Below are 18180 nucleotides of genomic sequence, written 5' to 3'. Positions count from 1 at the left end.
ACATCCCAGCAAGAAATGAGAATAATAGCTAGCCTTACTTATAGTGGTAGCCATTACTATAGTACTACACAGTGAACAGAATGTTGAACTTGGGAGTCCACAAGACTCAACTTGGGAGTCCACAAGACTCTGAGTTTAAATACTGCCCCACACACTTCTTATGTAACCTTGGGTAAATGACTTGACTCCCTTCAGCTTCAACTTCCTTATGGAAAATAGGCACAGTAATATACCTTCTGGAGTGATACAAGGATCAAGAGTTAACAATTGCAATGTGCTTTTACAAATCTTAAAAAAGTGCTACCTGACTAAAGGGGTCAGAAATAGACATGACACAGATACAATTTTTTGTATGGTCCTTTAGTACTTATTATCATTAGGACCTCTGATAGGTCTCTTTAATCTCTTTTCCATGCCTAATTTCACCCCCTTCTCTCCTACTTTGTTCTTCTATAAAGCAAGGATCAAAATAAGATAATCTGAGCTAGGCTCTTTGCAAATCTTCAATGAATAGAACTGCTAGTTATTAAACAGCAATAAATGTGACTGAGTCACTAAATTCTCAAAACATTAAATTTACCTGCAGTAAATCTTCCCCGAAGTACAGACTCTAGTGTTATTTCATCTTCTCCAAGGGCTTGAATAGTCACTTCTGGAAACCGCAGCAGACTGCTGGTTACTTGTGCAGTTAGGTCTCGCATACTTCACTGTAAATACACACAATACCACAATTAAACATACATTTTTAAAAAATAAAACTATGCCACATTTTTTCATCACATTAAAAACAAATCAGATTCTAAGTAATTCTAAATGAAAATGCAAAATTACCAGAATATTAACTGCACTGAAGATAATTGACAAAAACAAGAGAAAACTTGTAAGCAAACGCAGTATGACAAAACCAGAAGAAAAACAATATATATAATAATACTGTAAACTAAACTAACAAAAAAAAAGCTGAACTCAAGTTTCAGAGTTCTCTCTTACACACACAAAAACTTGTCCAGTTTGGCTTTGAAATCTCTTCACAATTAACATCCAGACCATTTTCCCAGAATGATCATTCATTCTTTCCTAACATTCTAGATAGTCCAAACTATCCCCTCTTAGTGTACCCCCCTAAATGACATTTCACTTCCACCTCCTTGCTTCTATATAAGCTTCTCCCTAGTCTCTCACACCTACATGACTATAATGCTCTCTCTCATCTTCACTCATCTTCACTTTTGGGAACCACTACTTCAAGGGGCTTTCAAGGTCTAGCATGCCAAGAGGCTTTTTCTAAATTCCTCAATTTAAGGGATCTCCCAAATTATTTTACATCTTTATGTATATTATTTTTCCTCAATAAAATTAAGCTCCTAGAGAACAGTATGTCTCATTTTTCTTAACTAAAATAAATTACATTGATCAATCTTTGAACTTGCACTGACAGTCCCTTTTCCTTAACTGTTTGTTTTGGGAGGGGGAACTACAAGGATTAGGGATCGAAAAGGAATCAATATAATAGTTTTTATTGTTGTTGAGCCCTATAATATCTTCTGCAAAGGGACCTGATGGAACAAAGAGGTTAAAAAACTTGCCCAAGGTCACACAGACAAAGGCAGTACTCCAACCCAGGTATTCTGAATTCTTAGTTAATTACCTCACTCCTATACCAGTGAGCCCTCTATCCACCATGACCCTAAATACAGAGAAATGCCATAGTTAAGAAACAAAACCAAGAACAAATACATCAGAAAAATCTTTTAAAAAGAAATAAGCCCAGGCAAACTCAAAGCAAAATCGCAGTTATGAAATAATTATATGTTACTTTCTAAAAATCAATTATTAGGATTAGATATATTACTATTTTTCATTAGTTCAGAGTATACTGAAAAGTTAAACACAATGAACTATTTAGCAATCCATAATACTCATAGTATCATAATAATAGGCAAAATAAACAATTCATTATATCTCCATTCACAAAATTTTTAAACAGCCCAATAAGTAGCACCAAAATTTATCAAAATTTCCCTCCATAGCTTCAAATAAAATTTCTGGGGAAAAATATTAATGAGCAAAGAAACTGTACTGGCAGAAAATTAGAGAAATAAATCATCCTGATAATCTACAAAATGATCCTGATAATCTACAAAAAGGATAATTTCAATGTACAAGTTAAACTATTTCAAAATACAAAAAAAAAAATCTATAATGGATAACCTGATAGGCTTTCTTTTCTTTTCAAAATAATTTTAAATTGAGTATATTCCTAAGTATCTCAGACCCATCCTTACATTATAGATGGTATTAACAAAAAAGATATGTATATATAAATTATGCCTTTCATTTTTCTATGTTTCTCTCTAGAAATAGATATTCAAGTTATTCTTCAAATATTAAGTTGGTAGCTATATATAATGTTCTTTTGGTTCTATTTGTTTCATTCTTCTTTACTTCATATGTCTTTCCAAGTAATTTTTTAATTATCCTGCTCATTGTTTCTTATGGTGTAGTAGTGTTCCATCACAATCATATACCACTATTCAGTCATTCCTCAACTGATGGACATTCCCTCAATTTCTAGTTCTTTACATAAAATTGAAAAGATTTTCTATAAACAGAATCAAATGCAGTCAGAACAAAAGTTATTCCCTAATTAAACTGTGAAAATGATCCAACGAAATGAAGAAAACTTATATGAATTGACAAAAGAATCAGGATAACAACATATATAAATCAACTACAACACTGCAAAGAAAAACTTCATTTCTCTGATCCATACAATGACCAATCACAACAACAAAAGGCTAATTAAGTCATGTTTCCCATGTCATGAATAAGACTAGAAGAAATTTTAAAACAGAGTGTGAATTTTTAAGAACTTTCTTTTGGGGGGGTTGGAAGTCTAGGAGGAATGTAGGAAGATGGTAATAGTAATATTTTTTAAAGAAAAAAAGAAATCATTAAAAAAAATAAAATGAACAGAAGTTTTGAAGAGCATCCACTCAAAACAGGAAGCAGCATTAAATATGGATATCATCATAATTTGAATTATATTTAAAAATTCAAGTTTAGTTTCATTCCTTTCCTGTTTGTTTTTTACTTAGTATATGGAAATGTTCCTGTTGTTTATTAAAACAAAAAAAATTAAAATAAAATAAATTAAATTAAAATAAAATAAATTTAATTTAAATTTAAAAAAATTTGGTAAGAAATACCATCAAAACTAGAGCATGTTCGGGGGCAGCTGGGTGGCTCAGTGGATTGAGAGCCAGGCCTAGAGATCAGAGGTCCTGGTTTCAAATCAGGCCTCAGATACTTCCCAGCTATGTGACCCTGGGCAAGTCACTTAACCCCCATTGCCTAGGCCTTACCACTCTTCTGTCTTGGAGCCAAGACGGAAGGTAAGGGTTAAAAAAAAACAACCAAAAAAAAAACAACAAGAGCACTTTAGACCAGAAGACTGATACACTGTGGTACAAATCGAATGTAATGGACTTCTCCATTAGTGGCAATACAGTGACCCTGAGCAACTTGGAGGAACCTACAAGGAAAACCACTATCCACATCCAGAGGAAACACAGTGGGAGTAAAAACACAGAAGAAAAACAACTGCTTGAATACATGGGTCAAAGGGATATGGTTGGGGATGTAGACTCTAACTGAACATCCTAGTGTAAACAACAACATGGAAATAGGTCCTGATCAAGGACACAAGTAATACCCAATGAAATTGTGTGTTGGCTGAGGGAAGAGTGGGTGGAGGGAAGGGAGGGAAATGTGATTATTGTAACCAAGGAATAATGTTCTAAATTGACTAAATATTCAAATGGGAGAAAAAAAACAACAAAAAAACAAAAAAACAAAAACAAAAAAAACTAGAGCACTTTAAATACAAAAAATGTCAGAATTTGGGACTAACTTCTCTTGTACCCCAATTCCTAATTGAGTTAATCAAATCTATCAAAAAATGTTATTAATGATACCAGACAGGGGGCAGCTGGTGGGTCAGTGGATTGAGAGACAGGCTTAGATACAGGAGGTCCTAGGTTCAAATCTGGCCTCAAACACTTCCTAGCTGTGTGATCCTGGGCAAGTCACTTAACCCCCATTGCCTAGCCCTTACTGCTCTTCTGCCTTGGAACCAATACTTAATATTAATTCTAAGACAGGAAGTAAGGGTTTAAAAAAAAAAAAGATACAAGGCAGGCACTATGGGCACAAAAGACAAATTAAAAACTCCTTCACCTTAAAGAGTTTACACTTCAAAGAAAAGACATGTACATATAAATGTATCAACAAGATATATACAAAACCTTTCAAGGAAAAAAATTTAAATGTACAGCTGTACAGCTTCTGGACCTTGTTACACAAGTGGTTGCTATACACAGTGCAGTAATAGCAGTGAAAATGGTGTATATGTTACAAAAAAAAGAATGAACAAAAAAGAAATATCCTCTTCCTTAACTAACCATTGAGCTATGCCACCCACAAGTTTTAAATATGCTTATTAAATAATGAAACTGCTTGGAGAGTGAGGATGATGATACATTTGTGACTGTCTATCTGAATCTCTCTTGACTGAGGGTTATTGGAAAACCCCACCCAAACTTCTCTCTCCCATCCCCCACCGCTGTTGCTCTGCCTTGGGGCAGAGGTCTCAACTCCTTACCCCCAATCCCTATAACTTTTGGGTCATTTCTGTGAGAATATTAATATAAAATACAGAAATACAACACTAAATCTAGTCTGAACATCACGGAACACTCAAAATGTTAACTCAAGACCCTGGAGTGTTTCAAGCTCATCATTTTAAACATCAATTCAATTATACAGTACTTCAGGAAATCTTTATAGGATTAATTCAGTAATACTAAACTTAAAAAGGTAAATATCAATTACCATGTCAAAGAAGAAAACAGCAGTACAAACTGGGAAAAGGTTCTAATGAGGAACAATGAATGAATATCTGAAGGATACATAACTAATGAATTGTCTATAAAACTAAATGAAAAACAAAAACCACACAAATCACCTTTAAAAAAGTGGCCTAACACAAGACTATAAAAATGTGGTCTAATAGATGGGTAAAGTAAATAAAAATCCTTTAGGTCCTGGTTTTTGTAAAATCTTATCACTTTCAAGGGTCTTTTACTAAAATGTTTCTTTGTTTTAAGGAAGATTTCAAGTTGAATTAGAAAAAGTTATTAGTAAAAAGGAAAAAACAAAAATTGAGCAATAAACCTACTCTCAAAATATTGTACATTCATTTCTATATACATAAGGATTACTGATTTTAAAAAGTCTCTTCTCTCTCTAATCCATCCTTTATACCCAAATCATAGTAATCTTCTGAACATACAGGTGTTTTATGTTACTTCTCTAGCCACTTCAGTGGCTCCAAAATCGTTAAAGTATAAACTCCTTGATAAAAGGATACAACAGAGGACAGCAAAATTTGGCTATAACCCAATTTTCTAGACCCATTTCTTAACTATTCCTCCTTTAGTCTAACCAAATGGAAGGACTGTTATCTGAAATAAATCCTCAGGTTTCCCCTTTCATTCCCCAACATACTCATTTGCCACACTGCCCCACCCCTTCAAAGGTCAGGTATCACACCTTGTGTGATTACCTATCCAACTATTCCTGAATTCCTCTACTAAACCTCTCCAACGTGTTTTTGGTATTTGAACTTATAATGATACTAATAATACAAATGGACAGAAAAAGATTATAGGGGGTCCTTTGCTGGCACAGGATGCTTGGACCCTGTGACCCTACTGCAGTGCATATATGCAGTTCTGGGTTGCAGTTCCAGGGTGAAGAAGAGCTTGTAGTCATAAAGGATAAGAGCCTGTGGTCATAGAACCAAGGCAGAGAAGAGCACTTGTGGTCTCTCACAAGGGAGCTGGGGAATAGGTTAAAAAAGGAATTAGAGAAGGGTGAAAGAGGACTGATAGAAGAAAGGGCAAATTAAAGGTGACAGTGGTTAGAATCAAAACAGACTTGGAGAGGGGAGACAAGGTAAAAAGAGGAAGAACAATAAACAGGGTTTGGAAAAATAGGATGGAGGGCAAATACACTAATAATAGGTATGAATGTGAATGGGATGCATTCGTTATAAAACAGAAATGGGTAGAAGAATAGATTAGAAAATAGAATCCAACAATATGCTGTTTACAAGAAACATTTGAAACAGAAATACACACAAAGTAAAAATAAGGGGATAGTAAGGGTAGCAATCATGATCTCAGACAAAGCAAAAGCAAAACCAGACCTGATTTAAAAAGATGAGCAATGATGTTCAAGGACCAACTGGATGACTTAACTTATCATCAACAAGGCAAGGATACGGACAACTCCCAGGGACTCCTAATAATAAAGACTATCCACCTCCAAAGAAGGAACTAATGGAGTCCCAATAGTGACTGAAGCATACCAGTCTTCACTTTATTTTCTCCATGAATTATTTCCTAGTATAAGCATTAAGTCTCGTTTCATAACATGAAGAACATTATAAAATGGCATACATATAACCGATACCATATTAGCTGCCTTCATGGGAGGGAACATGGATTACAAAATGTCAGAAAATGATTAAACATTGAATTGACATGTAACCAGGAAAAAAGGGGGGAAGATTTTGTAAATACCATAGGTAGGAGGTGCTGATACCATGTAGTATCATGGCAATGCCAGAGAAGGAGGCATAAAGAAGAGATGTCATGAAGGTAAAAATCAAAAGGACTTGGACAGATTTGTTATGGCATGAGAAGTCAAAGATGACATCTAGGCTCCAAGCTGAGGTGACTTGAGAGGTTGGTGGTGTCCCTGACAGTAATAGGGAAGTTAGGAAAGGAGGTCAGTTATGACAGTGAAATATGAGTTGTTTAGGATATATTGAGTTTAAGGGGGATAGCCTGTTGGAGTTGTTTAGTGTGTTTGGAAGTTTGGTTTTGAGCTAGATAAAGCAAATTAGAGAATCAAAAGCTTAGAGATGATCATTGCAACCTAGCAGTTGATGAGGTTACCAAGTGAAAGTGGCCAGACCCCAAGGGTCATCCACCTCAACAGGCCTGATCTGAACTAACGGCATTTTTTTCTCTAACCCCAAGTCAGAAGATAGTACTTGATGAAATGTTGTTTCTCCTCTTCCCACAAAAGGAAGGAGACCCAGAGTAGAAAATGGAGTAAATTTGTTCAGCTGGGCCCCAGAAACCCAAATGGAACAATGGAGGAATACTGCAAAGAAACAAATGTAGAGGAAATTCTTTCTAATATTTAGAGCTGTCCCAAGGTAAAACAAACTACCTCAAGAAAGTATCTTCCATCACTGGATATTTTCAAACAAAAGCTGTATGACTACTTTATGGAGTAAACATCTTAAGATCAAAGATATGTAGCTAATGAGACCAAAGGAACAATCAATTAACCTATAAGTATTTATTAAATACCTACCATGTACTCACTACACACTTGTGAGAGGTGCAAAGTTGTACAAGTACAAAGAAACAATTCCTACTCACAAAAGTCGAAATGAAGTATGTTTCCAGCTTAAATGTAAAATTAATAAGCACAAAGAGGTTAAATATAAGAATAAAAACAGGATCAATAATTTAGAGTTAAATATCATCTAGTTCAATCTCCCTTGTCCCATATTACAGAGAAGAAAACTGAGGTTTCAAAGAAGTTAAATCACTTGCCCATGGTCCCATAGCTAGTTAGCAGTAAAGATAATTCAAATCCATCTCCTGAGTATAATATTCATTCCATCACACAATCCTAAAGCTGTTATTTCTACTCAATGTCTTTATAATCTCACATATTCAACTCATTGAAACATCAAGTTTCATAAGCAATGTAAGTCCATCATTTTCTATTAATTTTTACAAAAAAATTCCAAGGATGGCTTCTTAAAAACCATTTTTACAAACAAGAAATTACAGAATTTATATTGTTATTCATTGTCAATCTAGAAAACCTGCAGTTAAATCCAGAAACTAAATTTGAGTGTTCTAACTCCATTTCCAACAGTCCATTCATATATATTTTTAAATATCTTTCAATATCAACATATTTAACACTATACTTTCACTTAAGAAAGATTTAGCTAAGGGGCAGCAAGGTAGCCCAGTGGATAGAGTGCCAGGACTGGAATCAAGAGGATCTGGATTCAAATTTGGCCTCAGATGCTTCCTAGCTATATGACCCTGGGCAAATCAAATTCCATTGCCTAGCCCTTGCTGCTCTTCTGTTTTAGGATTAAAACTAATACAGAAGGTAAGGGTTTTAAAAAAAGGTTTTTAAAAAGTATTAGCTACTATTGCTCCTTGTGTCTGTGATTGACAAAACCAAAACTTTTACATCCTACAAATTTATGCAAATACTGGTTTCTGATTGATAAGGACAGAACACGTAGCTGGTTAAAATAGTCTTCACTTCCACAAAATTTATTATGTAATCTATGTAGAGAGTAAAGAATCCCAATTCTGTGACACTGTACCCATGGCTTAATAGTATACAAATTTCTAATGTAGGCAAGTTTTTATTACAGGTAACTTCTCAAAAACAGCAAATATGTAGACGTTTTACTTAAGACCTAAGCCAACTCTTCTAAAAAGCAAAGATAAATGAAAACAGATTTTTATATGGAGAGAATTTTAACTATTGTATTTTAAAAAATGAAATATTAAATTTGTTTGGAAGAGAAAAAATTTAATTGGAAACAAGGCAGTTCCGTATGTTTGGTCCTTTAAAAGGAAACCTCTAGAACTTACAATAAGGAAAAAAGTGTTAGTTTTAGTTATTCTTTAGAACAAAAAAATTATGAAGTAAATTCATGAAATAATTCTATGAAACAAAATCTTAGAATATAATATTTAATTCTCCTTAATTAAAACTATAAAAATTTGACATAAAAAAATTTACTTATTATATACTTCCTAAGATTGCTAGATACAGAAATGTAAATAGTGAATTAATTACCTCAATAAAGTAATAACTTCTATTTTTCTACTAAACATGTAAATTTGTGTTGTATTTACTAATTTACTTTAGGAAATCTTTTTTTTTTTTAAACCACCCTTTTAAAATCACCTGCCATCACCAGAAGGGAGAAAGGGAAGAAAAGGAGGAAAATAAGTTCAATCATATAACTTGGGAAAACTTGTGTAGAAATTACATGAAATTGGTTTAAAGAAAAAAAAAAGAGGCCAGGAGGAATAAGGCTAAAAAAAATTTAATTAATTAATTAAATATATATACCTACATACATATCACCTATGCAAAATTTATCACTACTTTCACTGATAGTTGCTGAAAATATTTTAATTTTGTCCTTCAGCTACTTTTCCAAATATTTTCATAATAAAAGGCAAGGAGGAAAAGGTAGAATCATAAGTTCAATGACTTGCATAATTTCAACCAGACTGCTTTTTAGGGGCTATCTGGTACAAATTGTAGCTAGCTAAATTACTAAATTATTATGAAGGGGTTTTTTCCCCCCTTAAAAAACAAACAAACAAACAAACACAAAAACAAAAACAAACAAAAACCTGTACCTTCTGTCTTAGTATCAAGTAAGAATGGCAAGGGCTAGACAATTAGGGTTAAGTGACTTACCCAGGGTCACACAGCTAGGAAGTAACTGAGGCCAGATTTGAACCCAAGTCCTCCAGATTCCAGGCCTGGTACTCTCTCCACTGTGCTACCTAGCTGCCCCAAAGGATTTTTTTTTTCCAACAACCTGTTTCTTTCCCCAGTAGGAGCTAATGGGACAAACAAAACAAAACAAAATCTCAAAATATAATTTAAAAGTTAAATTACTTTCATATACATATGAAAATCTAAATTCCATGAGAAAAATAACCGTTCATTTCCAAAATAATCTTTATTCAATTAGGAAAAGTAACCGGGTAAATACCAAGTAAGTTACTGTTCAAATAAGCAATAAATTTTACTTTCAGGGGCGGGGCGGTTTAATTAGTTTAAGACCAGCTCATCACCAAAACATTCCCCTCAAGAATTTCCCAATCTCTATTTGATCAAACACATTTAATCTCAAAAGAGTTTAAGCTTAAAATACTAGCCTTTAATATTCTTAGACTAACCATTTTCATCTAAGCAGATGGTAACACAAAATAGAACTGATATCAAATTTTTATCTTCCACCTAAAAAAACAAAGTAAAAAACAATGAAATCACCACCACTCTAACAAAGATCTAAAAGAATACCACCATACTTCAGAAAGCACCAACTGAAAGGATTTAACATACTCTTCACTGAATAGCCATTCTTAATTTATGCTTCCCTGTAGGAGTCAGAAAATGGAAATTTAAATGATTTAAATATAAGCAATCAATTCATGAAAAGAAACAAAGGGGTGGTATTGGAATCAAAAAGATTTAGGTCCTGACTCTGTAAAATGGTCAAGTCACAACTTCTTAGTACCCATATCCTGAGTCAGGTCAATAAGCATTTTTTAGCTGCCTACTAAGTTCTAGGCCAGTGATGGTGAACCCATGGCACTGGTGCCAAAGATGGCATGCAAAACACTATCTGTGGGGACACTCTCCCCTCCCAGTTCATTTCTATAAAGGCAGAAGGACCTGAGTGGAATTGTTCCCCTCCCCCTCTCCACCAGGCCTGATGACATTTTTTCACATCCTCCACCTCTCAGTCTAGTAGCCCAAAGGGACTGCACAGGGGGTATGGTGGGCAGCTCACAGGTGGCTTAGCTGGAGGGGAGAGGGGCACTCAGGCCACTCTCCTTTCCCCTCTCTACACCTGCTGAGAAGATTCCTCACTTCACCCACCCCTGCACCCAGCAGTCCAATCAGAGTGTTTCTTTCCTCTCTTATATAGGGTAAGGGAGCATCCCCAGCACTCAGTGGAGTAGAGGGTGGGGTGTATGCAAAACTTGAGGGGGCGGAACAGAGCACTTAATCTCAAGGGTGGGTGGGGGTAGGGCCCTGCACTCCAAAAAGGTTCACCATTACTGTAATCTAGTCACTTGCTAAGTGCTAGTAATACAAAGAAAGGCAAAATGTTAAGTGCCCTCAAGAAGTTCAGTTTAATGGGAGAGGCAATATGTAAATATGTACAAAGAAGATATATACAAAATAAATTAAAGATAATCTCAGAGGGAAGGTACCAATATTAAGGAAAACCAGGCAAGGTTTCTTTCAAGGTTATATTTCAGACAAAGAAAACAAGGAAAGTATGAGGCAGAGATAAAGAAGAATTCTAGACATGGGGATTAGTCAGTGAAAATATAAGGAAAGAGTAAAAAGGACATTACTGGATGGTAAAGGAATACTGGAAAGGTTAGAAGGAAACGAAGATCCAAAAAGCTTAAGTGACTTGCCCAAGGTCACAGAAGTATACTTGAGCAGGACAAACCAACCAGATCCTTTGACTTCAAATCTAGCACTCTTCTACTATATTATTTATGCACAGACATATTTCTTCCAACGAAAACCATAAGCCATCCATTCTATCTCAATCTGCATAATTCTTTGGTCCACCAAAAACCTCTTGGTTATTACTCAGTCTAATAATAAACATGTGACTTGGCAGATCTTCCCTTTTTTTCCTGATCATACATCTCAGTGTTCTTCATAGCATTTCTTTTAGTTATGTATAGCACCTTGCTTATGCCCACTATATACCTCTCTCTCCACTGTCCTTTGGTTGACTCTTCAACTTGTAATTCTTCAGAGACTAGGGAATTACATAACTCACAGCAGTAAATTCCTAGAAGAACATTGTTAATGAAAGTGAGTTCCTACTCCCCCTGGAATAAAGGAGATCATTTAAAGACTGTACAATTTTCAAAAGACAATCTTGCTCACTTTCCTCTTCCTGTTTAATTATGGACAGAGTTCAAAACATATTGTTTCTGCCCAAGAAATACACAAACACACAGAATGCCCCCATAGATTAGACTACTCTATGCAGTTAGAGAGAGCTCTAGAATAGTCTGGTCAATGGGCAATCTTCACCAATCAGTTTTTCCCATGTAGATAATTGGATCACATTATTTTGCACAATGTCATTGCACAAACGAAAAGGAGGACCTGTATAACCTTACTACCTATAAGCAAACTCTCTTACACCTGGGACTTTGAATTGGACTACAAAAAGATGGATAAACTGTTTGATGACCGCATATTTCCTTTTCTATGCCTTGTTTGACTAACAATCTGGTACAAATAAAGTTATCTTTGTTATATCCTTCAAAGAATCTTGTATTATTCTAATAAACACAGGAGACAACTTGGAAAAAATGATGTTACTCTGCTTTACAGAATCAAATGTAGTTTTATAGTCAACATTAAGGGGGACCTTTTATACTGACCTCTTTCTCAACAGTAGGACCAGAAAACGATAAATGCTCAAAAAACCCACACAAACTTAGATGTATAAAGAGCAAATCAGAATGGATATCCGTGTAACCTTTTGCAGTAGTCATGGAAGACAATCAAAATATACCTTACTGCCCTGAACAGAATATGCTCAATAAACATTTGCTAAATGAACGATATGACCATAAGATAGTTGGACCTTAAGCCTAACCCACACACGGCAATTTTTATCTTCTCAAATCATATGTATAATATGATCAAGAAACCTAAATATCCTTACAAAGTATTTTCCCAGAATTTCATCTGGGAGCTTTCCTAAAGTCTCATGGTTAAAATGTTAAGCACCATCTCCAGGATTTTGAAGGATTATTTAAATAAAAAGTATAACAGCAGCTAGCATTTATATATGCAATGTATTTATGGGTAGGATATCAAATGAAATATATAACAATAACCATAATAATAGCTAGCTTCGCAGTGCCTTAAGATTTGAAAAGTGCTTCCCAAATTTATTCCATTTTATCTCCACAACAACCTTGAGATATAGATGCTTATTGTCCCTTCTTACAGATGAGGAAACCAAGGCAAAAAGAGGCTAAGTGATTTGCTCAGGATCACATAGCTAGTGTGTCTGAGGTTGGATTTGAATTTAGGGCTTCCTGATTCAAAATCCAATGTTCTGTGTCACCTAAATCCTATCTTCTCTACCTATTACTACCCTAACATGGACACTCATCATTACGTGTTTGAACTACTTCCCATCTGCCCACCTCACACTTTTATCTATTCTTTCCAACAACATTAGTTTTCCTCTTGTACACATCTGATTGGAGAACTACTTTCCATTCTAGACTGTTTGCGTAATACTTGAGGAAAATTAAAATTTCTTAATCTAGCAATCAAAATCCAGAACTACCCCCTCCTTTCCCACTCTATTCTTCATAACACTTACCTTAAGGTCAAACTAGGCTATTTGTCATTCTTGTAACAGGCTGTTTCAATTCAATTCAATAAGCATTAAGTAATGTTGTACCAGGCACAGAGGATACAAAGACATAATATCCAGAGAGCCCTTAAGGAGTTCATATTAAACTGGAGGGAGTAAACAGATAAGTATAAGATCATTTGAAAAGGGAAAGGAGTAATGACAACTAGAGAAACTGGAAAGGCTAGCACTGAACCAAGCCTCCCCTACAAGCTTCCAGTTTCCAGGTCTTTTCTCAGCATTCCCTAATCCTAGAATACCACTCCAACTCAAAACTTGAAGTGCAATCCACAATTAAGGGCCAGTTCAAATCCTCCTGGCTTCCCTCAAAGTCCTAGTTAAACCTTTCCCAATCCTCCTCAATTTTGTGCTTTCTCTGTGTTGATTAATTCTTATCTACTCTGTATATTTACCCTGTATATAGCCTATTTTTGTTTGCATGATGTCTCTCTCCCCTATTAGCCTGGGAGCCTGTGGAGGCCTGGGATTGTCTTTGCATCCATAGTGCTTGCCACATAGTAGGCACTTAATAAATGATTGACTCCCCATAGCTTTCTGTCTAAAGAACTTTCCCTGACCCACCTCTGAAATATCACATAGCATTTAATTTGCATTTCTCATGCACTTATGAAATAAAACTATAATATAAAATTATATACTGCACACCCCCATAACAAAGTCAAAGTTACATGAAAGCAATAATATTTCTTTTACTCATCTCTTAACATATTGTATTATGTAGCTGACTAAAAGTTTCTTAAGAACAGGTATTATTTTGGATTTTTCTGTTTTTAAATTTCCAGAGCCTACAACAGACCCAACGACAAAGCAGATGCTCAAGAAGCACATGAATGTTGAAAACACACGAGTGACCCCTAACAACGATGGAACTTGGGGATCATGTTATACAGCAAAAGTTGATGTTCAGCACATACATTTATTAATTACCTATACTGCGCACTATAGCATAAGATACAAAGACAAAAACAAAAGTAGTCTTTGCCCTCAAGGAAATTAAATTTATGTAGCAAAAATAACATGTTAACAGGTAAGATAAAATCACACTAACAGATAATAGGGAGAACTGGCAAGAGCTAAACGTTGATGGGAAGAGGAGGCAGAACATTCTAGGCATGAAGGTAAAGGCACAGATAGAATGCTAAATTTGGTAATAACAAACAAAAGTTTGTCTAGAAAACAAAGTAATGTGAAATAGATCTGGAAAGATAGGCTGTATCAGGCATTGGATGCATTTTATTCTAGAAGCAATTAGAATTTCGGGGCAGGAAAATAACATGGCTAAATGTGCTTTGGGAATAATATTTTGGTAACTATATAGTAGATGGATTAGGGAGGTGAAGGAATTGGAAACGAGAGAATAATGAGGAAAATGTTATAATAATCAAGGCAAAATATAAAGAGATTCTGAATTTTGGTAGTAGTTCTTTTGAGTAGAGATAGGGACAGATAATGAAAAAAGTAGAAGTAGATCTGATTAATAGTTTTTTTTGTTTTACCTAAAGTAGATATGGGAGAAGAATGGAGGTTGACAAGATTGAAATCCAAGTAATTATATTTCAACAAAAATATAGTTAGGAAAGGGAATGTATTTAAAGATTTAACCTAACAGATGAGTTCTGTGGTTTTCTGCTTTTATGTCCAGACTTAGCTATGCTCAAGAGTACAAGAATGGGTAAGGGAAAACTCACCAATGCCATTTTAAAAATAACTCATCAATAAGTAACTGCTAGATACACTAAAAGGCTAGGTAGATAGGACAAAGGGCTCTGTTTGTTTTACTTAAATACCAGAGTTATTACAAATTTAGTAAAATCTTTTAAAAATTCCACAACAAAAGTTTTGAATTTAAAATTATATATTTCAGATCAGCTTTCCCTTCCCTAAAGTTAAGAATCAACTTAATTCAGAAAAGTACCATCTTGTTTTTCTTTTTTAATTCAACTCAATAATTAAGGGCTTACTTTAGCAGAGATTCTTAACTTGGAATTGTTGAACTCAATTTTTTTTAATTTAGCTATTTTGTAGTTGGTTTCCTTTGTAAAATAATGTATTTTATTAATTTGAAAACATGGTTCTACTGTGGGAGTAAAAACACAGAAGAAAAACAACTGCTTGAATACATGGGTCAAAGGGATATGGTTGGGGATGTAGACTCTAACTGAACATCCTAGTGTAAACAACAACATGGAAATAGGTCCTGATCAAGGACACAAGTAATATCCAATGAAATTGTGTGTTGGCTGAGGGAAGAGTGGGTGGAGGGAAGGGAGGGAAATGTGATTATTGTAACCAAGGAATAATGTTCTAAATTGACTAAATAAACTTATTCAAATGGAAAAAATAAATAAATAAAATTAGATCTTGATCACTTTTTCAAAACAAAACAAAACAAAAACATGGCTCTAAGAAAGTGGTCCCCAAAAGACAAGAACTCCTGCTCTAGAACATTGTGGTAGGCAATGATAAACTTAAAAAGACAAGTTCTTTATACTGTCAAGGAATTTATAGTCTAATATGTAGATAAAAAACATACATAGAGCAAGGCCTGGAGATGGGAGAGCCTGGGTTCAAATTTGACCTCTGACACTTCCTAGCTAGGTGACCCTGAACAAGTCACTTAACCCCCATTGCCTAGCCCTTACCACTCTTCTGCCTTGGAACCAATACTTAATATTGATTCTAAGACAGAAGGTAAGGGTTTAAAAAACACAGCTGTTACTCTAATACAAGTATATTAGAGAAATACAACAATAATAATAGCCTAAGTATATAATGCTTTAAGATTTAGAAGTCATTTAACATATTCATATGCTTTCACAACTCTTTGAAGCAGGTATCACAGGTATTAACACTAAGGATGATGAAACAGAGGCTCAAAGAAATAGAGTGATTTGTCTTAAGATTATGGATCTTAAGTTCCAGAGATATGGTTCAAATCCAGATTTCTCCTAACTCCAAATCCATCTTTCTTCAAAACAAAGTGTTAAATATTATTAAGTTCAAGAAAGGGATAGTCTCATAGAGTGAAGTCAACAATTAGTGTTCCTCACAAATAAAATGGTGTTCCAACTAGTTGACCTCTGAAGGTCCCTTCAGACTCTAAAATTGTATGACCTCTAAAATCTTCAGGGTACAACCACAGAATGTTTTAAATACCATCTTAACACATTGAAGTCTTATAAAGACATTCTGATGAATAATAGCCCTTTTGTCATTTATACTTACCCCAAGAATGTTTAGAATATTTTACACTGCACATTTTTCAAGTATTATTTATACTAATTAAAAAAATTTAACACTAAAATATTAACTACCAACAAACCCAGTGATTTCTAACCTTTCTGGAGTTGTAATAACCAACAATTCTTCCTTTGGTTCAACTACATTTAAACATTCCCTAAAAAAATGGTTACGTATATTGATTTTTAAACTAACAAATCCTAATTTTCATTTGATAATTTGTCATCTTGATTATGAATATAGAGGAAAGAGCTGGGTACGAATACCATGCTTTGAAAATAGCATGCAATGTGCTGAACAGAATTAAACAGATAGGTTGACAATGGTAAACAAACTTTGAAAATTAGTGCCAAATTTAAATACTTTCCCTTACTGACCAAAAATAACTGGTATTTTGGCTCAAAAGCCCCATATTTCCCAGGCCTGCTCTAGAAAGCTTAAAACCTAAGATACAAAAACTAGACAAAAAATGAACAAATATGAGCTTCTTTCTCTTTAAACCTTTCCACCTCCAAATTTCCTTAAATTCCTTAGCTGGTTGGTTGATTTTTTTACACCCTTAACTTCTTTCTGTCTTAGGATCAATAATAAGTATTGGTTCCAAGACAGAAAAGCAGTAGGGGCTAGGCAACTGGGATTAAGTGTCACACAGGGTCACACAGATAGGAGTGATTGAGGCCAGATTTGAACTAAAGCAGCCTTTTTCTCCCCAGACCTGGCTATCTCTCCACTGAATCACCTAGCTTCCCCCCTACCTTATTACTGTTAAGGGCCCTACTACCATCCTTCCAGGCTCAAAACCTAAGACTTAATCTCTCATCCCTCATACATCAATATCTTACCAAGACCTGTTGATTTTGCCTTTACAACATCCTTAGAATGTGTCCCCTTGTCTGTACCCCAAAGAGATAATGGACACAAAGACTTGTACAAAAATATTCATAGCTGTGCTCTTTGTGGTGGCCCAAAACTGGAAAACGAGGGGATGCCCATCAATTGGGGAATGGCTGAACAAACTGAGGTATATGTTGGTGATGGAATACTATTGTGCTAAAAGGAATAATAAAGTGGAGAAGTTCCATGGAGACTGGAACAACCTCCAGGAAGTGATGCAGAGCGAGAGGAGCAGAACCAGGAGAACATTGTACACAGAGACTAATACACTGTGGTATAATCGAACGTAATGGACTTCTCCATTAGTGGGGGTGTAATGTCCCTGAACAACTTGCAGGGATCCAGGAGAAAAAAACACCATTCATAAGCAAAGGATAAACTATGGGAGTGGAAACACCGAGAAAAAGCAACTGCCTGAATACAGAGGTTGAGGGGACATGAGAGAGGATAGACTCTAAATGAACACTCTAATGCAAATACTATCAACAAAGCAATGGGTTCAAATCAAGAAAACATCTAATGCCCAGTGGATTTACGCGTCGGCTATGGGGGGTGGGGGGGAGGAAAAGAAAATGATCTATGTCTTTAACGAATAATGCTTGGAAATGATCAAATAAAATATATTTAAAAAAAAAATGTGTCCCCTTCTTTCCTCTAATATTGCCACCACCTTGATGCAA

The 18180-nt window shown here is 35.0% G+C and overlaps 1 protein-coding gene across 6 annotated transcripts in view; it reads right to left on the bottom strand.

Moving 5' to 3' along the window:
• Positions 1-18180, bottom strand: part of AHCTF1 (AT-hook containing transcription factor 1) — a 110543-nt gene that overhangs the window by 88735 nt on the left and 3628 nt on the right. For 4 of the 6 annotated variants that reach the window (XR_008916235.1, XM_056816047.1, XM_007481514.3 and 1 more), the window contains exon 2: positions 581-707. Coding sequence is in view for 5 of the 6 variants with exons in the window: in XM_056816047.1 (XP_056672025.1) it covers positions 581-701 (121 nt within the window). In the remaining variant the exon portion in view is untranslated. Of the gene's footprint in view, positions 1-580; positions 708-9615; positions 9762-18180 lie in introns of all 6 variants that reach the window. The other 2 variants (XM_056816046.1, XM_056816048.1) reach the window with 1 other exon arrangement.

The sequence above is a fragment of the Monodelphis domestica genome, chromosome 2 (assembly GCF_027887165.1).
Source record: "Monodelphis domestica isolate mMonDom1 chromosome 2, mMonDom1.pri, whole genome shotgun sequence".
Lineage (NCBI taxonomy): Eukaryota > Metazoa > Chordata > Mammalia > Didelphimorphia > Didelphidae > Monodelphis > Monodelphis domestica.
This window is presented reverse-complemented; position numbering and strand designations above follow the sequence as displayed.